The 27,811-nt window shown below is 32.8% G+C and overlaps 1 protein-coding gene across 1 annotated transcript in view; it reads left to right on the plus strand.

The window, feature by feature from the left end:
- The window catches only part of LOC115886920 (polypeptide N-acetylgalactosaminyltransferase 2), a 94,873-nt gene that overhangs the window by 50,885 nt on the left and 16,177 nt on the right, over positions 1-27,811 (plus strand). Inside the window, exons 3-6 of the mRNA XM_030906247.1 lie at positions 8,030-8,179; positions 13,393-13,491; positions 21,539-21,606; positions 27,058-27,245. Of these exons, the coding sequence (XP_030762107.1) occupies positions 8,030-8,179; positions 13,393-13,491; positions 21,539-21,606; positions 27,058-27,245 (505 nt within the window). The remainder of the gene's footprint in view (positions 1-8,029; positions 8,180-13,392; positions 13,492-21,538; positions 21,607-27,057; positions 27,246-27,811) is intronic.

Raw genomic sequence — 27,811 nt, forward strand, 5'->3', positions numbered from 1 at the left:
TTGTGCTAGGTGCCGTACATGTACGGAATGTATAAATGTATTCCGGATGCTCATCTCTTCATGAACGAGAGGTCCTTGGTTCAAATCTTACGCCGGACCATAACTTTTTTATTTATTTTTTTTTTTTAAAGCTGTAAATATTTAATAACAATGAAAATACGGATTGCGTTGGTTTCACTCTTTTTGGTGGGGTTAGATTGATTATTTGGTGGAATTAGTTGCGATGGTTAAGATGGTTATTTGTTATTTGGTGGGGTTGATTGCGTTGGTTAGGTTAGCTATTTGGTGAGGTTGGTTTGGTTGAAATGCTCTATAACAAAGCGTTAATAGCAATGTCTAAGGTACATTCTGCATATGGCACTGTCTTACATTCAGTAAGTGCATATGGCACTCGGAGTTTAATTGGTTTAAAATTAAAACCTGACCAATGGGATGCTAGGTGCCATATACATATACTGAATATATAAATGCGTACGGTGGTGACACCACTGGTTCTGTGGTCAACGGATAAAACAATTATTTCCTCTAATTCGACCAGCAAAGGCAAATACGAAGACGGTGGTGTGGATCTGAAAGCGAGAATGTTGTCATATGTGTAATATCTGTACTTATTGACGAAAATATGCGCGTTTATGTATTGAAAATGTATTCGTGATAAACATAGAATAAACAACAAAGATAAAAATTCTTTCTTTAATCATATAATATTATATCAAAGTGTTTGATCCATCTGTACTGTACCCAAAATCCATATATCTACGAATTACGGATTAACCATTAGTTCCGGCAACCCTGTCTACGGCAACCGCTCACTCTGTCGACTGAAAGCAGAACTACGGTACAGTATTCTTATCCGCTGCGTTGTAAAATCAGCGCGCAGCGGCGCAGAGCTAAACTAAATCTCGGAATTCGCGGACAGGTTTTGTGGCACGAAATCGCCCATAGAGTTGTGCATCTTCTTATTTCTGCAATCAACGCTCATATTCACTATGCACTGATGCGTCGAACAGCCAGTATGATGTGGTTTATCTATGCGATTCGTTAGTTAGTTTAGGAAATTGTACGTGATATTTATTTTAATGTATTGACGACCTCAACAGTGCATAGGTCTTCAGGATCCGATCATCCCAACGGCCGAAGCAAAAAATACAAAGAAATGCTATTTAAATATCTAGATACAACATTTAACAACACCTTAGTGTTTAACAGATGCGTCTATTAAGTATAAACTGTTGACATTCTGTTAAAATGGCATTATATGAAGTTAAACTTCAACGTAATTACTTACTACCGGATTACAATTACCTTAGAGGCAAAACCAAAAAGCTTAAACTTTCTGTAAATATGTAAGTATATGATTTTTTGTTTGCTTTTATTTCTTTACTTATTAAAAGCTAAGCTACCAAATACTAAGCCTCCTTTCAATAAAAAATATAAATAAAATACACAAGAAATCACAAACTATCGATAGACGGAGTTGAACAATTAAAAATTTGTTCTTTTCTGTATATATGTTACGGTTAAGGTCCGATGTCTGGTTAATGTCGATATTACCCGGTTAATCTCGAGAATAACACACAACAAAACAACCAAAAATATAACCTAACCCATTAACATGTTAATGTCGACATTAACCGGACGTCGGACTTTAACCGTAACATATACAGGGTGGTCCGAACTGTATTCCGGAAACTTCGGCAGCATATTTTGCAGATAAAAATAAGTAAAAAAGTTCATATAAATGTGTGCCCTAAAATGCTTAGTTTCGAAGATACAGGGTGTAGAAGTTTCATTTTTATTTCGATTTTTTCCAAATAATTTCTGAAGTAACCTCAACATTTGGATGAAAATTGGTGTCTGGGAGTTTTTTGACATGATAAATTTGATTTTGATGTCAATATGACTCCTATTTGTACAGGGCGCCATCTACATATGTTTTAACTGTTTTGGAGAGTAATAACTTTTCGTCCGTACCTGTATAAAACTACTGAGTGAAAAAATATATATATTTCTGTGAGTTTTTACGTAAAAAATGTCCCTTGGTTTGGTTTGGGTCGTCGGAAGAAGTCGCTACTAACAACCGTTCTCAAGATATTTAGAATGGAAATAGTCAATACATGTCATTATTGACAAAAAATAGGCACGTTGAGTAAACAAAAACATTTAAAATTTATGATTTTAGCCTAATAATTATTTAGTCAACATGCTTAATTTATGACAAAGATGACAGGTTTTGATAATTTCGATTCCAAATATCTCGAGAACCATTACTCGTAGCGATTTTTACTAAGAGACGTTTTTTACGTAAAAATCGTTGTAAATGCATATTTTTTAAAAAAGTTATTACTCTTCAAAACAGTTAAAAATATGTAGGTGGCGCCCTCTACAAGTAGGAGTCATATTGACATGAAAATCAAATTTGTCGTGTCAAAAAAATCCCAGACACCAATTTTCATCCAAATATTTACGTTACTTCAGAAATTATTTGGAAAAAATCGAAATAAAATTGTAACTTCTATACCCTGTATCTTCAAAACTAAGCATTTTAGGACATACATTTATACCAACATTTTTACTTATTTTTATCTGCAAAATATGCTGCCGAAGTTTCCGGAATACAGCTCGGACCACCCTGTAATGTTAAATTGAGTGTAAAACTTTATTTGTTTTTCTCCGAAATATTCGGTCCCAAAATCGCGAATATTCGCAAAAATCCGAATTTTGCAAGAAATTTCTTTTCAAAATTCAAGACATTGACCAAAAATTTAACGAATGTGTATCGCATGCATTTTGCCGCGAATCTCTTGGACCCCTGTTTCCTGGGAGAGCACCTTAACAATGAAGAACACATAGCCACTATGGAATTTATCAACAATATCACCAACAATCATCCTCAGTTTGTCAATAATAAGCCATTTTTACAGATGTAACAAATTATTGCGCCAAATCGGGTTTATGGGCTCTCGACTACGTTTGGATGTCAGTTAAAAATGTAGACTGTCTAAGTTGGTGGCAAGCAATGTGTAAAAATACTCAGTTGAAATATTTAGCTGTTGCTCTGCTGTCTTTACCAGCGTCATCTGCAGCCACAGAGAGAAGTTTCAGTACTTACAGTTTTATCCATACTAAAAAAAGGAATCGCTTAACTGCACAAAGAGCCGGTAAAACAATGTTCGTAGCTCATAACAATAAATTATTACTACGAAAACAAAAAGTGGATATGGAGCATGATATTCAACAACATGAAATTCCTCCAGAACCATTAGAACTCGTGGAGGTAGAGGTCCATCCTTCAGAATCAGAACCAGATGATACATCAAATATATCTGATTTGGAAATAGAAACTGACGAAGACAGTACTACTACTACTATAATACCCTATGAAGATGGGACCAGCTCGGCGCCTGATATTCCGGAATAGAATAATTCAGTTATTTGTGTTTTATGTTTTTTAAATCTATATTTCGTGCTTTTTTGTTTTTTTAAATTCATAGTCATCGTTCGTGGTTTATGCACAAAATACAAATGTTACAAAATGATTTTTGTTATGGGTTATGTTTATGACTTTTATGGGTTATGTATTGTTTATTAAAAATATAAGAACTAATATTATGTTTATTGTTTTTTTTCCACTTACATGTTGATATCAAATATCTATCTAATTTATACCTTTATTGTATCGACAATTGAAAAATTTTCCAATTTCCTTGTAAAATATTTCATAAATTTCCGAAAATTTCCGAAAGTTTCAGAAATTTCCTGCAACAATTTCTGAAATATTAACATCACTAGTAACCGCTACATGACTGCTTCAAGAAAGCTATGAGCTTGCTATATCTACAAAGTTTAGATGTTACTATACTACTACGTAAATTTAAACGGTATAGCTTATCCTTAAACCTTGAAATATCAATGTTTGACCAGTATTGTACTTTTTAGCATAAATAGTACGACCATAAACTGGACGGCTGTATTTTCTTAGATTTTTCAGAAAAATATGCTAAAAGTATGTTTTCACTTGATCTTTCTTCTGGCACGTTTTTTAATAATTGCTTCCATTTTTGAAAATTTTTTTGGTCGACGATTAAATATCATTTTATAGTCTTGTATAAAAAATAATTATAATTTGACATTAAAATCTACAAATAAATGAATTCCATAACAAAAACGTGCTTAACCTACTCAATTTTTTTTTAAATATGATAGCTTCCACATATGATAGAAATCATCTTAAGTTTCAGTTTGTTTAGGCGTTATGCAAATCACTTTCTACAGTTTAAATAATGCATTCTTTGGTTTACGATGTGCTAATATTTTTATTTGTTTTTCTAATTAGCACCGTTAAAAATATGGAAAATCAAATTTGCGCTAATGCCTGTAGTAAAATGTTTAGTAGACTATGTTAAATATTTGTTTTAAACGTATTTTAGAGTGTTTGCTTAAATTGCAGTAGCATATTTTACTTTTCCTTTAGAGTAAACAGCGGTTCCATTTAATATCCAATTTTAAAAATATAAACATTTTAATTGTTTGATTTTAAAATTATATGTGTTATATATAATTTTTTTAAATGCCTGATTAATTAAATATTTATATAAATAAAATGCACGAAAAATGACAAAATTATCGATGGATGAAATTAAAAATTTGTGCTTTTCTGTATATCTATTAAAATTAGTGCCCATATAACACAACACAATCCTATAGATATTTTGAGGATATCCACCAAGGATATAGTAAATATCCTTAGTTTATAGTAAAAACGTTCGCGATTTAGTTTTATTTAGCCACATTTTGACGTTATTCATTGGATATTTTTATTAACAGTTCTAAAATATACCTACAATGATTTTTGCGTCAAAATTTAGAAGTTTATTTGTATGAGATAAGAGCTTTCAATTTATAGTGTACCATCGAAAAAAAAACAGCGTTCAATTGGCTTCAAAATTTCGATCGATGACATTCCCCATATAATTTTACATAGAAAATAACAGCAATCTTCATTTCCAAGCCACCTCTGACGCCGTTTTTTTCGATCGTATGGTATTATACCAGATTATACTACCCTTTTATGGAGTCTAGCAGTTTATGTCTAGCAGCAACAGTTTAAATCAAAGTTAGCTCACAGGATACAGGTATAATTTCTAACACCACACATTCCGGAAACTCACAATTTAAACACAAAAATAGGATTTCTGTTTGAATAGATCAAACACGAAAATGGGTTTAGGGATAAAGAACAAGCGCTTTTCAACAAATTTTCACCTATAATTTTGTCACAAATTTTTCATTGTGAGACCCTGAGTCGTATCGTCGTTTTTCGACATTAGTTGAGGTTAGGATAGAATTTCTGCTAGAACAAGGCTAGAACTATGAGTATAAGAAAAAACTAAGTCAAACTCAACCAGTTTTGTTAGTTTCAGTCGTTTTTAAGCCCATTCAATATCGACAAACGACCGAATTCTACGAAAGCGTAGAGCTGCCATCGCAACATTGAAAAATATTTTTAGCAAAATTTACACTTTTTCTGTAAATTTACAGATTTTCTGTAAATTTACAGATTTTCTGTAAATTTACACTTTTCCTGTAAATTTACAGATTTTCTGTAAATTTACACTTTTTCTGTTAATTTATGCGTTAGTGGCAACTGTGGTGCGTTATTCTACGAGTAGTTCCCATCGAATTCTGTTCTACGCCAGTTTATTCACAAAAGTCTTTACTAGTAAAGACAGAATTAGGGAACCATTGCGGCAATTAATTGAAGGATTGAAGACATGCGGACTATATGAAAAGATTAAGCAATATCCCAGTATATTCAAAGATATATTTTGTTCTGAAACCACACCCTCTTCAAAAATACTTGAAGAATTATTCCTCATCGTCTATACTGAACCTGGGTCTAACATAGCACAGAAAATCGGGTGATCTCTTATTTTAGGGATTATGTATTAAATTTCGAATGTGTGTGATATAATAGTATGGCATTTTTTTGTTTAATATGTTTTCTAATATGCTTTTAATCGACCCGGAAAGTATTTTCACCCTTTCCGATGCATTACTGTTTGCAAGAGGATCTGATGGCCTCCACCTCTGGGATGACGTAAACTGTCGTCTGCAAATGATGTAAACTTAGGGCATAACCATCCTCTAGCAGACATGTCAAAATTTCTTTGGGACTTAATCCGATATGAAAGTAGGTTTTTAATGTATTCGTCCATAATCTCTGATGAATATCTGTACTACTTAGGCACAATAGCAACTTAATCAGCGGAGAACAATGCTCACTTGTAACGTCAGTAACGAGCAGGTCGATGCCGAGACGTCATTCTGCTGGGTAGTAAATTTCGCATGCAATTTACAGAAAAAGTGTAAATTTACAGAAAAAGTGTAAATTTACAGAAAATCTGTAAATTTACAGAAAAAGTGTAAATTTACAGAAAAAGTGTAAATTTACAGAAAATCTGTAAATTTGCAGAAAATGTGTAAATTTACAGAAAAAGTGTAAATTTAACACATACAGAAAAAGTATAAATTTACAGAAAATCTGTAAATTTACAGAAAAAGTGTAAATTTTGCTAAAATTATATTTCATTGTTGCGATGGCAGCTCTACGCTTTCGTAGAATTCACCTCGAATTTCACTAAATCAAAGAACTGAATAATACACCATGCAAAAACAAACAACTGTCGAGATGGATTGTGGGAAATTTTTTGCGCGGGCGTTTTAAATTCTCTGTATTACTGGGAGTGGCCAAGCTCATAAATATCTAGATTATCCAGAAGATACCAACAGGATATTTTGTTGCCTTGACGTAATATATATCTATCTGTATGGTTTATTGCATTTTATGTAATATAAAAAGTAGTACATTATTTATTTTTCCTAAATATCTAGACGATATTGTTAGGATATTTTATTATCATGAGCATGTTTGGATATCTCAGCTGGATGTACATTAGATATACGACAGAGATATCCATAGGATATTCTATTCTGAGACATCTACAGGATTTCAGGATGTCTGGAGGATATTCTATAGATGTCTTTATAAGATGATCTTATAATGGGACATTCCGACATTCTATGAATATCCTGCGGATATTGTGTGTTATATGGGTGTAAACTTTATTTGATTAATTTGACATCAAAATCTATCAATAAATGAATTCCATAACAAAAAAGTGGTTAACCCACTCAAAAATTTTTAAAAATATGATAGATTCACACTAACACTCTGAATAGAATGACATATCATATGTCAACTTTTGACATTTTCGCATATGGTTTATTTAAAATTATAACTTGCGGTTCGTAACGACAATTTGACTCGAAATACCAAAAGTGTGTGGTATCAAATTATTCGTAAAAAATGCTTTTTCCAAATATGCTAATTTGAAAAAATTGGGATATGATTAAAAATACGATTTCAGCATATTCTAACTGGCCAGGACAAGACATTAAAACATTAGACGATCAAATCTATTTTTCCAAGGCTCCTTGATTAAGAATTGATATTTTAAACATAGCCGTGGCACTCTAGATTGCATTTTAAAATACGATTACGATTTTTTATTAAGCGAGAATGTCAAAAGTTGACATGATATGTCATTGTATTCAGAATGTCATTTTCTATCGAATAAAGTAAAAAAATATCGAGGGTACAATTTAAAAATCAAAAGTTGTAGGCATTTCCGGTGAAATAGGAAGTGGCCAAAAACAATTGAATACGTCAATCAATCCTAATTTATGTCATATACGTAACATACCAAATCCCGTTTTTTATTTAAAAAAATAAAAAAGTTATAGGGGTGAGTCACTTTTGAGACGCGCCCGGTATAGTATTATAGCAAAAATATGTCGTAGATGTCACCGAGACCTCTCGTTAGCGATTATGTGCTGAAAGTAATCATATTATTTCCGATGGTTTACTCAAGTTGAACATTACCATAACGGTATGTCAGACCGCACATTAGCGGTTAAAGGGTAATGAATGAAGAAGACCTGTGTTTAAAATTTGTTTTATTTTCAGAGTGGCTTGGAACTATTTCGACGAAAAAAGGTATATATCAAGAGGAGGATTAAGAAAAGGAGAAGATCCTTACATTAGGAATAGATTTAATCAACAGGCTAGTGACAGTTTACCAAGTAACAGAGACATTCCAGATACAAGCGATCCAGCGTAAGTATCATTCTTGTGTAAATATTATTAGTATTATAGACATGGGCCACGTTTATACATATATATATATATATATATATATATATATATATATATATATATATATATATATATATATATATATATATATATATATATATATATATATATATATATATATATATATATATATATATATATATATATATATATATATATATATATATATATATATATATATATATATATATATTCAAATACGCTTGAATAGCTAACTGAAACTTACCGATAGTCCAAAATGCATCTACGGTGACCACGATAACGACACAGCAGAGCACACAATCCTGGAATGCAAAAGGTGGACCTATGAAAGAAATAAATTAATGGAGAGTCTAAATACAGAGAAACTAACTTACACTAACTTGGTTCCAACGATGCTTAAGTCAAATGAGAACTGGAAAGCAGTCCGGGAATATATGGAGGCGCTGATATCTGCAAAGGAAAACGAAGCCAAAAGGTTTGGAAAGTAAAAAAAAGAAGAATAATTTGAGTGTACTTACCATACTGCTCTAGTACTGCTTTGTACTTACCACACTCGCTAGTGTCCAACTTTGACTGAAGTGCTCAATTACCTGTAACATCACAATAAAACTGCCTCCCAGAAGTAATGCCGAAAGGTAGTTCCTTGGGGAGATACTCAAAGCGGTTTGTGGAGGTTTTTAGTCGGTAAGGTACCTCAACCACCCCGACAGTACCACTTACGGTCTCTGGTTTGCAGATTTTCCCCCACAAAAAAAAAAAAAAAAAAAAAAAGCTAAGCTGACTTGGAATACCGTATAAACACATACGATTGACTTTTAAAGCGCGCTTGAACCTTCAAGTCAGTCCCACTATTTTCTGAGATATACTTGGGTGAAGCTGGTTTGGAACCGAATATATTGGAATCGAATATAATATGGATCAAATCTTTCTGCAATTAATGTGAAATAAACGGTTGCGGATTGGAACTTAGTAGACTATGTTAATGGGAACTGAAACTTGCTTGAAACACTCAATATAAACGTGGTCATTGTAGACACGAAAAATTCAAACTTACTTTACTTTACTTTTTCGTATCCGGACCATATAGGTACATAATGTACAATTATAATACGGCAATTATAATAATAATTATATAATAAAAAAATACGGCGAATCTGTCAACGTAGACGTTAGAGGTAAAAGTTCGGGAAGGCCAAAAGTTGTAGCTCAGAGAGATTTACGAAATTTAGTAAAATATTGCAAGTCTGCGATAAGAAGCACTCTTCGCGAAGTAACAATTTAATGGAATATAAGTAAATAATAGTTTAAATATATCAAGAGAATGTTGGCGAAAATAGATCCATAAATGCGGTCTGGGGTTTTACAAGGTAAACTTTATTGTGTGGATAATCATTTACCGATGAAGATTATTGATACAAATTCTTATTTAGGCCAAAGAAAAACCGCTACTGACAGAAATTCAAAAGAAAAATCGCTACAATTGGGCAAAATCTAAATTATCGTGGACACAAAATGATTGAAGTAAGGTCATATTTAGCGATGAGTCTAAATTTGATGTTTGCGTTGGAGATCATCGAAAACGAAATAAAGCAGAAGCCTTTCATAAAGATTGCTTAAAGAGGGTTGTTAAATTTCTTAAAAGAATTATGGTTCGGGGTTGCTTGTCAGCAAGAGGTTTGGGCAAATTAAATTTTATAGATGGCACTGTTTTATAGAACGCCCAAAAATATCAACATATACTTGAGACCTCACTTTTGCCTAGTGCTCAAGAATTGTTTCTAAACGAAGACTATATTTTCCAACAAGATCGAGCATCGTGCCATTCAGCAAAATCAACTAAAAATTGGTTTGGTAATAATAATATAAAAGCCCCCCCTATTCCATCCTGCAAGTAGTCCGGACCTCAATGTTATAGAAACTGTGTGGCATAAAATAAAGCAATATTTAAGAAACCACCCTCAACGAACAATTTTTGATTTGCGGACAAAACTGCAGGAAATTTGGGATAATTTTTCTTCTCAAATGTGCCAATCTTTGGTAAATACAATGCCATTAAGAGTGCAGGCAGTTGTTAAGGCGAAAGGTGATTTAACTCCGTATTAAACAAATTTCTTGTTATGCGGTCCCAATATATAGTTGTCAGCAAATTTGGCTTGATTTTGGCAAAATAAGCTATTATCAAAAGTGATTTGTTTGCAAAGTTATAAAAATATAGTAAAATTGTCTAGATCATATTGTAATGTTTGAATTTAGAATAGTAAACAAATTAAATTGCGTCGTTTTAACAAATTACTATTTTTATTGAAAAAAGACCTTGTCCCAACATATAGTTGTTAGGGCTCGTATTGTAAAAAGCAATTTTTTACGAATAATTTGGTACCACACACTTGGTATTTCGAGTCAAATTGTCGTTATGAACCGCATGTTACAATTTCAAATAAACCATATGCGAAAATGTCAAAAGTTGATATATGATATGTCATTCTATTCAGAGTGTTATTTTCTATCGAATAAAGTAGAAATATACCGAAGGTGCCATTTAAAAACCAAAAGTTGTAGTTATTTCCGGTGAAACAGGAAGTGACCAAAAACAATTAGAGATATGATTAAAAATACGATTTGAGCATTTGCTAACATGGCCACGACAAGCCATTAAAAACATTAGATGATCAAATCTATTTTTCCAAGGCTCCTTGATTAAGAATTGATATTTTAAACATAGCCATGGCACTCTAGATTGCATTTTAAAATACGATTGCCATTTTTTATTAGGAGAGAATGTCAAAAGTTGACACATGATATGTCATTGTATTCAGAATGTCATTTTCTATCGAATAAAGTAAAAAAAATGTAGAGGGTACAATTTAAAAATCAAAAATTGTAGGCATTTCCGGTGAAATAGGAAGTGGCCAAAAACAATTGAATACGTCAATTAATCCTAATTTATGTCATATACTAACGTACCAAATCTCGTTTTTTATCTGAAAAAATAAAAAAGTTATAGGGGTGAGCCACTTTTGAGACGCACCCGGTATAGGAGCTACAGATGCCCGACGCAATATTGCCGGACCATGTATATACGAGTATGTTCATGTTCATAGGATTTTTTTAATATACTGTGTTACCTACTAATGTTTGGTAATCTATTTTTTGGTATTATTTTGCAAACCTAGTAAAACCAGGATATCTTCTGTCTCTAGATGTCTCCAAAGATGTTCTTATTCGTTCAACGAAGAAAAAGTTCGTTTCTGCACTGGATTCCGAGAGAGATGCAAGGTCGTAATTTTACTCTCGTATTGTCGGTAGAATATGGGCTAATACCGTCGTTTCATGTCCTCGTGACTTGTGTCTTCGCGATAGCCAATATATACCGTAATAGGTTTTTGCAGTTGAAAGGAAAATTTATTGATATTTGCATTTATTTTTATCGAAATTTACCGTTCAGGATACGCTGAGCTGCTTGTACTTTCGCCCCAAGAATTCTTTCATTCAATTTCTAAATTAGCAGAATTACTTTTAATATAATGATATTATCAGGTATTACGTTCTTAACAAAATACAGTGGAGACCTCGGTGGAGACTCGATAATCAGAACGTGCCAAAATCCATGCAAATCGGACAAAATGGAATATTGCTCAATCAGAGATGTACAAGATACCTCATAAAAAATATCTGAAATACAACTTACTGTGTTTAGAAAGCAAGCAATGTATTTGAGATATTAGATACAAGATACTTTTGAAAAAGGTATTTGAAGTACTGGATATAAAATACGTATTTTCCTAAATAATTTTATTAAAATAAAATACATACTAAATCTGAGAAAATATACAGGGTCCGGCAATAGTGCGTCGGGCATCTGGAGCTCCTAAAATAAAAACTTAGCAATTTTGTTTAAGTGCAAACCTAAAGTATGTATTAGGATGTATTTCAGGAAAATAATTTAACCTCTACAGGGTGACTCAAAAAAGTGTGAGTGGATCAGGTGGATTTTTTTTAAATAGAACACCCTGTATATTATTACATTTTTGGCTTCCTCTATGATCACAGAAGAACTCTATCATCATTTAAAGAATGTGATACGGAAGCTAATATTGCATCATTAGCTGAGGGCTCTAATTGCAAAAACTTATAATATTATAAAACGTTCGTTTACGTTTTCTTCAATGGCATCTGTCGTGAAGACGCGTCTTCAATGTGTCGCAATATTTTAAGTTTCGCATTTTAAGACTTTTAATGATATATTGGATTCCAATTAGTTTTGTAATAGACATCCGTAATGTGTGTCTTTATCGCCTTCCAGCCTTGCAGACTGAACAGGTATTAAGAAATTACCTAATTTTTTGGGACACCCTGTATCATTTTTTAAAAAATTTCAAAATATGTAAAAAACTAAATAAATTATACTTGTCCAAACGTTTTCCCGAAAGACTAACCGTTTTTTAAATAACAAATGCTCCTTATCGAACCTCTACAGAACACCCCACTGTCAATCCGTTTGCCAAAAATCAGCTTTAAACGTCAAGCAGTTTAAGCAGAATCGTGATTACTCAATGGTCATATTTTATGAAACACCCTGTATATATTTATAAAAAAATCTTAAAATATGTAAAACAACAAAATAAAATATACGTGTTTAAGAGTTTTTCCGAAAAACTCACCGGTTTTTAAATAAAAATATTTTAATATTTGAGGGATAGTTTCACCCCCTTCCAATTCGAGTTTCGAAAAATCCCTTATTATCGAACCTCTACACCCTAAAGTCAATCTGTTTTCCAAAAATCAGCTTTTTACGTCAAGCGCTTTAAGCAGGATCGTGATTAATCAATGACCAGATTTTTCGAAACACCCTGTATACATTTTTAAAAAATCTTAAAATATGTAAAGAAACAAAATAAAATATACGTGTTTAAGCGTTTTTTCGGAAACTTGACCGTTTTTTAAATAAAAAATATTGTAATATTTGAGGGGTGGTTTCACCCTCTTGGAACTGGAATTTCAAAAAATCCCTTCCTATCGAACCTCTACACCCTAGAATCGAGCTTCTTGTTGAGTGGTTTGTGCAGGATCGTGATTAATCAGTATGTCAGTCACTTAAGGATTTTATATATTAGTATAGATATGCTACCTCAGCAAAAAAACGTGATCGCGTTTTTCTTTCTGTATGTTATTAACAATTGTTTTTATTTCAGATGTAAACATAGACAATGGAAAACTGATTTACCACCAACCAGTGTGATAGTAACATTCCACAACGAAGCCAGATCGACATTACTAAGGACGGTAGTCAGGTAATCTTATCTAATACTGCTATGTCACGTTCTTGTTTCGATTATAATCGATTCATGGCTATTTACCTTTTCAATTCCTTTAAGTTTATTTCATGATTAATATATAATGAATATTGTATATAGGTGGTTTATTGTTATTTTTTTTATAAAAGACGATAAAATGGTATTTTATCGTCGGTACGATAATGCAATTTTATCGTCGTGTATAAAACAATATGTTTTTTCCATAGCGAGTTACGTTTTAAAAAATATTCAGAAATTATTATTTCGAGGAATTTATTACGAGTAGAAAAACATATTGTGCTGGGTTGGCGTTGGTTTCTATGTAATTTGACAAATAAATAAAACTGACTCTTTAGTTGTCAGTTTTAAGCATAGGCAAACAAATAAAAAGAGACTGGCAAATTAAATGGCAAAGAGAGGGACAACGTTCCCGTAGCGCAACTCAGAACGCAAAATTTTGTTCTATTTATGTTGATCTGCGCATTGCGTCTATTGGGCCCACTATCTCATTCTAATATAACAAGAGAGAAAGAAGTAACCATATAAAACGTAATTTCTAAATAGAAATCAGAACAATCGCCTTTCGTTTTCGTCATCATGACAACCAAGATGACAACATCATGACAATTCGTAATTTTTCTTTTGGTGATTTACCTTTTTTTTCTAAACTCTCGATTTTATTGACTTATGAATATGGATAGGGAACAAATTCCTTTGTTCCATATAGATAGGTATTTATATTTTGTTACTTATAATTTTCGGTTATACTATTTGTTATTTTATTTGCTGCAGGAGCCAGTATCATCTATTTTTTATATGTATTGGTGCCCCCTTTCTCTGATAGATATGTTAGACACCCGGTAAAATAAAAGTAAGTAGTTATATTTATCATCTTATTAAGAAAAAAGTAGAAGTAGTAGTGTCAAAAATATTTCGAACCTCTCTTAACGTAACAAATTAATACAATTAATTTTTTTCATTTTTTGGGTAGGTTTATAGCTGGTTTATAGTAAAATACCAGATTTATAGTTCAAACCAGAAACTTTATTAATATACCTATTTTACTTTTGTTTTAGGATTAAAACTGTACTTGAAAATGGTTCAGGATCATGATTCTCGTAAAGTCTTCTTTGCTTGGATATTCACTTTGTTATTGCAATTAAACAGTTTTTTCGAAAATTAGATTTTTAATGCCCTTTAAAAAAATTGGCCGACCGTTTCCTGCAACAGTCAGTTCTTCTGCATTTAAAATTGGTAGGTGGGTGGAATAAACACTGTTATTTTTTGTTATTATATTATAAAAAGTTTATTTATTTTTATGTATAAATAAATATGTTTATAAAACAGTACAATTTTTGCTTTTTTTATCATTTCTCTTATAATAGTAGTACTCTTTCGTTCTGAAGGAAACTGCAAATCTTCACTTAAACTGATTTATTCCCTACACCACCAATAAATCAGTTTAAGTGAAAATGTTCAGTTTCAGAATGAAAGAATACTACTAATAAAGGCTAATTTAAATTTTCCGCCAGCCAGAATGTACTATAATGTCTTACGATACGTTTTATACCTATCTCTTTCTTTTTCATATGAAGCACACATAATAAAGAAAGATAGCAATAAAGACGTACGTCCTGCCATGGTCCTGCTAATTGGTTCCAAAATTGTTATTCAGAGTTGCGCTACGGGAACGCGGTCCCACTCTTTACCATGGTATTTGTCAGTCTCTTTTTATTTGTTTGTCTATGGTTTTAAGTCAATAATTTGTTAATTCTCTTTCGTGTCGATTGCTGATTGAATTGGAGCCAGAAATGGCTCAAAACGAAGTAAGTAAATTACCAACAGATATTCAGGCTGAGACGACAAACGCCATATCCAAACTACTTCCATTTAAATCCCGTATAACTTATGAAAAGGAATACAAAAATTTTCAAAAATGGAAGCAATTAAAAAACGTGCGAGAAGAAATGAAGTTTTTAACCTATCCTCGCTGTTAAAGTATCATTTAATCTACCCTTGCGGTTAAAGTACTATTTTTGATAGATATAAAGCAATTTTAACAGTTGCTATGGAAAAAAATATTATTTCTTGAAAGAGTCTGGAGTTTTCGCCACTGTAAAAGAAATTAATAAAATAGAAAAGTATTCTTTTGCCATTGGCAATATTATAGGATGACAATAAGCAATAATAAGACATTGGCAATATTATAGGATGACTTAAGGTACGTTGGCATTTGCCTGGTTTTGCTTTGTTACCTGTTCACTTTTAATTTAGAAATAGATGCGCTTTTTTTTCTTAAATTACTCAAAATCTGCTTGTCCAAAATTGTTCAAATATGGGTTGTAGCCTTGTTGTGGTCAGCATAAGCACTAAGCAGACCTTTAAAATACCTATACCAGGTGCGTCTCAAAAGTGGCCCACCTCTATAACTTTTTTATATTTTAAGATAAAAAACGAGATTTGGTATGTTCATATATGACATAAATTAGAATTCATTGACGAATTCAATTGTTTTTTGGGTCACTTTCTGTTTCACCGGAAATAACTACAACTTTTGATTTTTAAATGACACCCTCGGTATTTTTTTTGGACCTTTATTCGATAGAAGATGACATCTCTATAGACTCTCTGAATAGAATGACATATCATATGTCAACTTTTGACATTTTCACATATGGTTTATTTGAAATTGTAACATGCGGATCATTACAATTTGACTCCAAATACCAAGCGTGTGGTACAAAATTAATCGTAAAAAAATGCTTTTTCCAAATATGCTAATGAGCCATCCTTGTTCCGTTTGAAAAAAATTGAGATATGATAAAAAAACGATTTGGGCATCGTTTAACCGACCAGGACAAGAACGAAAAGCATTAGATGATCAAATCTATTTTTCCAAGACTACTTGATTGAAGAAGATTGAAATTTAGAACACGATTGAAATTTAAAACACGCTTTTTTTGAAGCGAAAATGTCAAAAGGTGACGTATGATATATCATTCTATTCAGAGTGTCATTTTCTATTGAATAAAGCAAAAAAATACCAAGGATCCCATTTGGGATTTAAAAGTTGTAGTCATTTCTGGTGAAACAAGAAGTAACCAAAAACAATTGAATACGTCAATCAATCCTACTTTATGTCATATACTAACATACCAAATCTGGTTTTTTTATCAAAAAAAAATAAAAAAGTCACAGGGGTGAGCCACTTTTGAGACACACCCGGTATACGATTTCGCTGTAAATTAAATAGAGGAACGAATATTTGAATAGTTTAAAATTGGCATGCGATTTCCTGTGTTTTTAACGACGATGCACCACCCAGTACATTAAAATACAGGGTGGTCGAAATTGGTCTGTTTTAACAGAGAAAACCTATTTCCTGACTAGATAGAGCAAAACCGATATAGATGTCATGGGCTCGATTTCTGAGACACGTTTAGTGACGTAAACCGCCTGTTGATATTTTCACTGCCAATTGAGATACGGGGTATTTTTGAATTTATTGCCATTTCGAAAATTGCTCATAACTTTTTTATTTTGCGGAATAATAAAATTCTGTAAAAACGTTCTTAGGGCACATTATTAAGCACAATCCAGTGGCGTAGTCAGTTTTTTTGCTTGCTCTTTTTGTCACAAATAATCAAAAAATATAATTTTTTAAATGAAAATCATAGTTGGCTATAAACTTAAAAAAATGCTGGCGTTTGACCCTTTTCAATGATATAAAGTTAGGGGTATCTATTTCTAAAAATGAGAGAATTATTAGCTTTTTATCTTTATACCGAAGCAATCCTTGATTTTGTGTTAACCTATGTTCCTAATTATTTTTTATCACAATATAATATTCAATATTATTGTTTATCTGCATAATTAAAGACTTTTGGAAATATAAATTAACATTCTATATTAGTATTAGTAATTACAATTGAAAATTGAAATATATACAATAAACAAAGAACAAGACTATAAAAAAACGTATTTTTTGTGTGGCGAATATAGTTTTCTAAAAAAATCAAACTGAGCATCTCCTTGTTGAATACACAATAACATCTTTTGCGCACAGAGTTACAACGATTTATTACGCGAACTAGTGTACAGTACTTCTGTCCGTTCTGCGGCTACGGGGTATCCGTGAGAGGGGAAACAATATTCTCTCGATGTTTTTCGTAAAAAAATAGACGACGCGTCCCATCAATAAGAATTCGACAAATTTGCAAGTAGCCAATAAAATGAGTGGGCGGAGCGATTTGCGGTGAAGATTAAAAACGTAATATTTCTCTCATTTTTAGAAATAAATACACATAACTCTATGTCGTCGGAAAGGGTTAAACGCCAGTATTTTTTTAAGTTCATAGCCAACTATGATTTCCATTTAAAAAATTATATTTTTTATTATTTCTGACAAAAAAAGCAAGTATAGAAAAAACTGACTACGCCACTGGAGTGTGCTTAAAAAAGTGCCTTAAGAACGTTTTTACAGAAGTTTATCATTTCGCGAAATACAAAAGTTATGGGCAATTTTCCAAATGGCAAAAAATTAAAAAAGACCCCATATCTCAGTCAGCAGTGAAAATATCAACAGGCGGTTTACGCCATTAGACGTTTCTCAGAAATCGAGCCCATGACATCTATGTCGGTTTTGCTCTATCTAGTCAGGAAATAGGTTTTCTCTGTTAAAGCAGACCAATTTCGACCACCCTGTACAATTGAAATTAGTAGTAAAAAGTAGGTATTTAGTAGTAAGACATTTAAATTAATAAATTTAAATGTTGAGACTGAAACCTTGCGTCTTTTTTTCTTCTTTTGAATTTATAAACCAGGTCTCTTTGGGAATAATAGACGCCTTTTTTTAAATTTAAATAATTAAATTACCTAGTGATATATTTTTTTTTATTTCTTAACCTCTAAATATTACACTCAATATCATAAAGAATAAGGTAATGAAATCTCAATCAGCAAGCTATTGTAAAAGTCAAGGTCTTGGGTGCAATCGCGATTTGGCATTACGAAATGCCACAGAAGGTCACACTAATAAAAGAATAGGTAGATGTTTCTGACTTAGTCGTCGTCGCCTCAATTACTGAAATATCAAATATATTTGTTTATCTTTCAATCAGTAGTGAGTGGTCTTTGAAAGAGTACAAGGGTATTTGTCAAACTTCACTGCCAAGTCAAAGCATTAATTAGAGTTTGAATAAAATCTATAAAAGATTAAAACAATTTTTAGTAGGTTAAATATCTGAATAAGACAGTTATTGAAAACTCTAATATAGTTTGATGAAAAGCAGATAAATTTGCTTCGACTTATTTTAAAAAATACATACATGAGTGTTTTTATGTAAAATAAATATTTAAAATAGACCAACAATTTTTGATACCCCTGTATACATTTAAGGAAGCAATAAAATTTTTAATAAAGTTTATTTCTCAGGCTTAAAAGTCAGCACAAGAATTAATTCTGAAAAGTAATGTATGTGTAATGATTTTATTGAACAGAAACTTCTTTTACAAAATGTTTCTAAATCATTAACAAACACTTTTTATAATATATAAGTCACTGTCAAGTGCTATATATTTCCGATTAAGTATTAACTATAACTGTAACGATTACTATATATAATTTATTCCAAATTGTCGCATTTTTTTTCTTTTAATTGTCGCTAATGATTAAAGTATGATTTGCCTCATTTCACTGGCTTCAAAATAAACGATTATCATTTCTCAGACAATAATATTAAAGAGAAGTGAAATTATTAGCGACAATTATAATCCGCTCAAGCAAGCATTGTGGGAATCAAAATCAAAGCCATAAAATCATATTTTAATGGACAGAAACTCTTTCAGTTGCCTCTGGTTATAAATTAGTAGGTCTTTTTGTTTTATGAAGAACATTGCTAAAGTTAATAGTTTTATTTTTGATAATATTTTTTTTTGTTTTAATATACCGGGTGAGTCTCGAAAGTGGCTCACCTTTATAACTTTTTTAATTTTTCAGATAAAAAAACGAGATTTGGTATGTTAGTATATGGCATAAATTAGGATTGATTGACGTATTCAATTGTTTTCAGTCACTTCCTGTTTCACCGGAAATTACTACAACTTTTGATTTTAACCGAAAGGGTACCCTCGGTATTTTTTTACTTTATTTGATAGAGAATGACACTCTGAATTGAATGACATATATGCCAATATTTGACATATTCGCTCAAAAACATATTGTATTCTAAATTTCAATCTAGATTGCCATGGATGTGTTAAAAACACTAATTTTTAGTCAAGGAGCCTTGGAAAAATAGATTAGATCGCCTAAAGTTTTTAGTGTCTTGTCCTGACCGGTTAAAAGATGTCCAAATCGTATTTTTTTATCATATTTCAATTTTTTTCAAATGGAACGAGGGGGGTCATTAGCATATTTGGAAAGGAATTATTTTTTTACGAATAATTTGATACCTGGCATATCGAGTCAAATTGTCGTTATGAACCGCATGTTACAATTTCAAATAAACAATATGCGAAAATGTCAAAAGATGACATATCATATGTCATTCTGTTCAGAGTGTCATTTTCTATCGAATAAAATAAAAAAATACCGAAGGTGCCGTTTAAAAATCAAAAGTTGTAGTCATTTCCAGTGAAACCGGAAGTGACCGAAAACAATTGAATACGTCAATCAATCCTAATTTATGTCATATACTAACAAACCAAATCTCGTTTTTTTTATCTGAAAAAATAAAAAAGTTATATGGGTGAGCCACGTTTGAGACGCACCCGGTATATATAGAAATACACTTTGAATAAGAAGACTAAGGAAGGAGCATATCAAAAATCTTAGGTACACCGCGATGGGCCTCAAATATGGCCGACTTAAATTCCGGTTTATCAGTGTCGTTCTAATTTTATTTAAAAAATGTAAAACTATGATGTAGGGTAGACGTGGGGTAGACTCAATAATTTGTTGTTTTATTTTACGTTGTGAATAAATGTTGGTAGTTATTAAAATTGTTATAAAAATATATAATTCTAATAAAAATAGATAAGTTATAATAAGTATTTATTGACACAAACATCCGATACGCTACTGAAGCAGGTAAGTCAAAATAACGTATCTAAATTCTTTGACATCTAATCTTTGACAAGGGGCAACGGCCCAGCTACGTCGAAACACCGGTTCCCATTAGAACACCGAAGTTAAGCGACGTAAGGCGATGCTAGTGGATGGACGGGTGACCGGTTCGAAACTTTGCATCGTGCTGTTGTCCAAAAGGGAAAAGTGTAAAATCTATTGATACACACTGCTCATTCACGCCGGTTCAAGGCCGGATGAGATCGGATATCTCGTGAGTAAGAGTTAATTTAGGCACTTCCTAAGTCGGTAGGCCATTGACCATGATATGGCCGAGGACCGCGGTTCGGATTCCGCGTAAACAAGTAGGTCCCGTCCAGTTTAGCCATTGCAGCAGAAAGGAGACGTTAACTTGAACCTCATCATCTTTGACAAGTAATAAATAAAAGCTAAAATGCAAGAAAAATATATAATTTTGTTAATTTAAGTGAATTTCATAAATGATCGGTTTACTACACGTATGTATATTATATAGTCACTTACTAGCGAAAAGTTGTTCCATTATTTCACTCAATTTTTGCCGAGATCTACCGCACGCTACACAACCAACTATTTTAGAGTCTTTTTCGATAAATCGCGATAGTGTCACTGTTAATTTAAGTTCTGCCACAATTTCCATCTAGATTTACTACCTTTATACAACTAGCATTAGTAGAATAAATAATAAATAACATAAAATAAGCTCCGTAAAGACTGACAAATCCACAAAATTTCAAATCAAATTCAAATGTGTCAAATGAATCGTCAAACAGAACTGTCAAGGATCCCCACCCTAGAGTGCTTTTTCCGCCCACCATACATGAATACGTGGATAGCATTATGCTCCTTCCTTAGTCTTCTTATTCAAAGGAAATACATAATATAGGGATACAATGGGCTTAAAATTAATTTTCAATGTTTATTTTTTTTTTGTTTCAGTGTACTCAATAGAAGTCCAGAGCATCTTATCCATGAAATAATTTTAGTAGACGATTTCAGTGATAATCGTAAGTAGAATATTGTCTTGTATTAAAATAGGAATAGAGAACTTAACTGATTAAGAGATAGATGTTTAGATATACTTACAAATTTAATGGATTTTTTTTATTATATTATCCATCAAATTTTTCAATTATTATTAAAAATGCGATTTTATTTGTAAAATATGACCGAAAAAAACGGCGTCAGCGATGGCTGTAAAATGAAGATCGTTGTCATTTTATATATAAAAATTATATGGTGAATGTCATCGATCTTCATTTCTAAGCCAACTGGACGCTTTTTTTTCGATCATATAGTATAAACCAGATTGGCTATTTTAGGACAAGCAAAAACATTTACGAGAAATGTATTTTACTCCAAATTTTCATAATTTAGTTTTGATCTTGTAAAGACGATCAGGGGAAATACTGTAGAGAATACAGGGTGGCCAAAATAAGTTCGTTGGACACAAGTTACCTCTATACAAAAGTGTTTCGGAGGCATCAAACTTCAAAAAAATAAACACATTTTTTAAGATATTTTAAGAACCGTTATTCCGATTTGAACGAGTTTCTGGGTGGCTATGTTTTGATAAGTGCTTTAACCATAGACTTAAAATAAAATATAGACTACACTATTTACAGTACATCTGCTGGATCTGTGTCTATGAAAGGAATGCGGACAAAAAACATTTAAATAAACAACAATATATTTTATACGTCGATTTGACGAGTGCGTCACCGCAAATCGCTCCGCCCACTCATTTTATTGGCTACTTGCAAATTTGTTGAATTTTTATTGATGGGACGCGTCGCCTATTTTTTTACGAAAAACATCGAGAGAATATCGTTTCCCCTCTCACGTATACCCCGTAGCTACAGAACGGACAGACGTACTGTACGCGGTCAAACAACGCGTATCTCAACGCGGTCAAACAATCTTTTTTGTACACATGTTTACTTCTGGGTACAGTCGACCGAGCCTTCCTCATCCAGCCTATGTTGTCACTTCTTTAATATTATCAATATTTTTTTTCTTGTTATACACATATATTGAGATATTAATACTACAGTTTAATAAAGTAGGTTTTAATATTCCATAGATGTATTAAATAGTCCTTATACTACTAAATTATAAGTCGGATCGTGTCGCACTCGTTATAACCTAAAACAATAACACAACAATCACAAGACATTGCCTGACCGCATGTTCCAGCTATTTATGAATGAGATGCTCAGTCTATATTTTATTTTAAGTCTATGGCTTTAACACTTGACTTTCATAAAAATCAAGAAAAAGTATGGGAAGGGTAAAAACTACCTCCACCCCTACATAAATTTCAGTATAAATATTCCAACTCCACCGACGACATATTTTCTTTTTGTAAAATGGTCCCTCTAGTATTTATTACAATTTTTATCTCTTGTGAAAAACGCCACATCGCATGGCTTTTGAGAAAAAAAATTTGGAGAATTTATTTTTCCACAGCAGATCTATAAAATATACAGGGAATTCCAATATTCCGTGGACATGCTTTACCTTTATACAAAAGTGCTGCGTTTGTCCGTTAGAGGTCACCAATAAAAAATAAATCCGAACGTTAAATTATTTAAAATTTATTCTAAGATCGGCAAAAGAAAAGTTTATTTTTTTAATTTCACTCAAAATGAGTTATTTGGGTCATAAATGACCTAAATACAAAATATTTTCATGGTGTCTGTCTGTCTGTCTGTCTGTCCGTCTGTAACACGATAACTCAAAAACCGCTAAACCGATTTTAACCAAATTTGGCACAAAAATGCTGTGGCACCCGAGAACCTGGCCATTAGTTTTTGGTGGGGGTGAGCGGTTGGTAAGGGGGTATGGGAGGGGGTTAAAAATTTAAAAAATCGTAACTCCAAAATTACACTAGCTAGCGAAACGCGGTTTTCAATTTAAGATTAGGAATAATACCGTACGATCGAATAAAAACGGCGTCAACGATGGCTATGAAATGAAGATCGCTGACATTTTATATGTAAAATTATATGGGAAATGTCATCGATCGTCATTTCCAAGTCAACTGGACGCCGTTTTTTTTCGATCATACGGTATTTGTAATAATATCATAAAAATCAGCCAAAGTCGCAGTTTTTGAGATAAATAAAAAATTGGAAAAATCCTTTACTTTGAAACTAAAAGAACTGCTTACCAACTTTTTATTAACATATTTTAGTATAGGCGGCTACACGTGCCTCCCGGCGCCAATTTTTTTAAAGCTTTTTATGAAGCTTATTGTTAAATATAATTTGTGATACTAACATAAAATTATATATTTTCGCCAACTAAATTATTAGAGCATAATAATAGATTTTATGCGCGTCCAAAGCTTGTGACAAAAAAACATTATCTTAAAGTCAGCTTTGGAAATGTATTTTTTCCTCAAAAAGTATGCGTGGTGGCATTTTTTTACAAGAGAAAAAAAATCTAGTAAACACTAGAAGGGCCATTTTACGAAAAAAAGATCGGTCGTCGGTTGAGTTTTGTATTAGTGTAGAGTGGGGGCAGTGGCGTAGCTAGGTAACCAAGGGCCCTGGGGCAAATTAAAAAATGGGGCCCCACCTCTATGTAAACTGATTAGGTTTTATCAAATATAAATATGAAATATACTTTAAAAATACTTTAAAAATTGCTAAGCTACTTAAGCCCTTTTTTGTGCGCTGCAGGGCAGGTAATAAAAATATTAAACAGTAACAACATAAATTACAATTAATACTTGGTGTAGGTTTGGCTAATAAAACGAAATAGAGAAGATTAAGGGATCATTATATAAAGGTCGGGCCTAACCAACTGACTAAATAACAATTATATTTATAATTTTTTCCTAGCATTAGTTTTCGTAAAAGTATCAATGATTTCGTTTAAATCCAGGCTTGATGTCGTTTTGTCTTCAATTGCTATTAGCGATAAATGTCGGAGTCGAGTTTGGCCCATATTATTTCTTAAATAATTTTTTATTATTTTTAATTTGCTAAAGGACCTTTCAGCTACTGCAGAAGTGACAGGAATTGTAAAGAATAATAACATTGCTGTAAATACTTCCGTTAGGTCGCATCCTAGCACTCCATATTTGCTCATTATTTCCTTACATAATTGGTGAACAGTTGCTTGAGTTAGCTGAGGTAAAACTAGGTGGTAAATACGAGGCATGTTTTTTAAGTAAGTACCGTTTTTCGATTCCGCCGCCGCAGCGCTACGGTCGGCGTTCCGCGCATGCGCGCTGGTTACCTACATCTCTTGTCTATGCACAGACGCCAGTACAGTCTGATTCTTCATTGTATACGTTGTTTATTGAGTGTTTAAGATGCCTCCAACAATCGTGAGCCCCGCCGATTGTGAAGTACGGGCTGTCATACGATTTCTTAGTGCTAAAGGCGTAAAACCGATCGATATTCATCGTGAGATCTGTGAAGTTTACGGACAAAACATTATGAGTGATGGAATGGTAAGGAAATGGGTGAGAGCATTTAAAGATGGCCGCACAAATGTGCATGATGAAGAACGGAGTGGGCGTCCTCCGGTCGTTAATGAAGATTTGGTGCAGAAAGTGGACGAAAAGGTGAAAGAAAACAGACGCTTTACAATTTCATCATTGTGCGACTACTTTCCTCAATGTTCTCGTAGTGTTTTGTATCGCATTGTGACCGAGAACTTGAATTACCGGAAATTGGGTTCCGAAAATGTTGACGGATTTGCACAAAACCCAACGTTTAGGCAGTGCATTGACTTTCCTTGAGCAGTACCACAATGAAGGTGAAGATTTTTTAGACAAAATTGTTACTGGTGACGAAACATGGGTTTCCTACGTCACACCAGAATCGAAACAACAGTCCATGGAATGGCGACATTCATCATCACCCAAAACAGTGAAGTTTAAGCAAACAATTTCTGCCCGGAAAATCATGTTCACAGTTTTTTGGGACAGAAAAGGAGTATTGCTAGTGGAGTTTCTGCCTCGTAATGAGACAATCAATGCAGCATCTTATTGTGAGACATTGAACAATCTGCGCCGTGCAATCCAAAACAAAAGACGTGGCAAGTTGAGTAAGGGTATTGTTTTGCTGCATGACAATGCCCGTCCACATGTGGCTAATCGGACCAAAGATCTCATCAAATCTTTTAAATGGGAAACTCTAGATCATCCACCATACAGCCCTGATCTGGCGCCCAGTGACTACCATTTATTCCTGCACTTGAAGAAACACCTGGGCGGTCAGCGTCTTCAAGACGATAACGAAGTCAAAACAGTTGTGATACAGTGGTTAACCAGTCAGGCGGCAGAATTTTATGAGGAGGGTATTGAAAAACTGGTGCCACGTTATGACAAGTACCTCAATATTCACGGAAATTATGTAAAAAAGTAGATTAAGGTACAGGCTTTCATGTAAAAATAAAATTATTGCGATATCTTTGCACGTTTTTTTTTAATTCCAAAACGGTACTTACTTAAAAAACATGCCTCGTATTAGTAAATAGAAGCGAAAAACTAGGGCCTATTATATCTGAATATTTTCTTTGGAATTCGTCACATTTTTGTAATAAAGTTGCTTCATCAACATGTAATAAAAATGTTGGTGTTATCGAATGTTCGAAAATCGAATATATGACAGACTGCACTTATACCAATAAAACGTGTATCTAATTGAGATATTACTGTGTCTAGTACATTATTGAAAATCTCAATTTTAAATATTTTTTCTCGGTTTGGAAATCGGTGATAAGCAGCTAATTCATCGAAATGTTTATTAACTTTTCTTTGCCATTTTTCTTGAAAATGGGTATCCATATTTTCTCGCAGATTCACTGGTTTTGCACTTGAATAATTCGAAATCATTTCTATAAATTTGCAACTTTGCTTTGGTCTCTGGCTAAAACTTTACTCGCCTCGTCCAAATTGATGCCGCATTTTTGTAAAGTTTTGGATGCATAATTGATGTCGTTCAATACACTGTGCATGAATTCGCACATATCACTATCCGTCAAATTGACAACACTGCCAACCTACAGAAAGAATTTAGGGGAATTCCCTAGGCATAACTTTTTAATTTCTCTCAACTGCATGAATTGTCATGATTAAAGTGGGGTTGCAACTTGTCATATTAATTTTGAAAATGGGAGAAATTTCCAAAAGTTCTGCTCGATCGAGATTTCTGGTAAGGATTCGAGGGCCCCCTGAGTGCACTGCCCCGCCTAGCCCCTAGGTAGCTACGCCACTGAGTGGGGGTAGTTTTCACCCTTCCCGTACTCTTCCCTGATTTTTGTGAAAGTCAAATGTTAAAGCACTTGGCAAAATATAGACACCTAAATTTTTATTCAAATACCGACTCTTAAAATATCTGAAAAAATGTGTTTATTTTTATATTAATAAACGCACATTGTATTTTACTTTTAAGCTGTATTTTTGCATTGATCTTAACATTTAATAAAACTATTTTCAGCTGCTGACGGTGAAGAATTAGCAAAGATACAGAAAGTGCGAATAATCCGAAACGAAAAAAGAGAAGGGCTGATGAGATCAAGGGTGCGGGGAGCGGATGCAGCAACAGCTACCGTTTTGACGTTTTTAGACAGCCATTGCGAATGTAACGCTAATTGGCTAGAACCGTTACTGGAGAGAGTGGCCGAGGTAACGTATTATCACGTATTATTAATTTAAAAGTTCAACAGAAACAAAAAGATGCGCTAGCAAAAAATGGTAAAAGTATTTTCATGCTTTGCGTAATTCTTCACCACTGAATCATCTCTAACATTTGGAGAATTGGCAATCCATTATACCAATAACGTATACTTTTAGAATGGCCTTATTAATTTCAACATCTATTTCGTTAATAACTCGCACCGTTGCTTTCAAAAAGATTGCGCATGCAAATATTTATTTAAAGGGTTTATGGAATAAGGTATCTACTTTTTATATAATTGTCCTAAGAATAAAAAAAACTGTAAAACAACACGAGAACTGTCTGTAAAACAATATTTTTAGTTTTTTTTACTGCCGGTCCTAACTTAATGTATGGATTGTTATAAGGAATACATACCGGATACGTCTCAAAAGTGGCGCACCCCTATAACTTTTTTATTTTTTCAAATAAAAAACGAGATTTGGCATGTTAGTATACGACCTAAATTCAGATTGATTGGTGTATTCAATTATTGTTTTCACTCACTTCCTGTTTCACCACAAATAACTACAAC

The sequence above is a fragment of the Sitophilus oryzae genome, unplaced genomic scaffold (assembly GCF_002938485.1).
Source record: "Sitophilus oryzae breed Bouriz unplaced genomic scaffold, Soryzae_2.0 scaffold_535_pilon_pilon, whole genome shotgun sequence".
NCBI classification, from domain to species: domain Eukaryota; kingdom Metazoa; phylum Arthropoda; class Insecta; order Coleoptera; family Curculionidae; genus Sitophilus; species Sitophilus oryzae.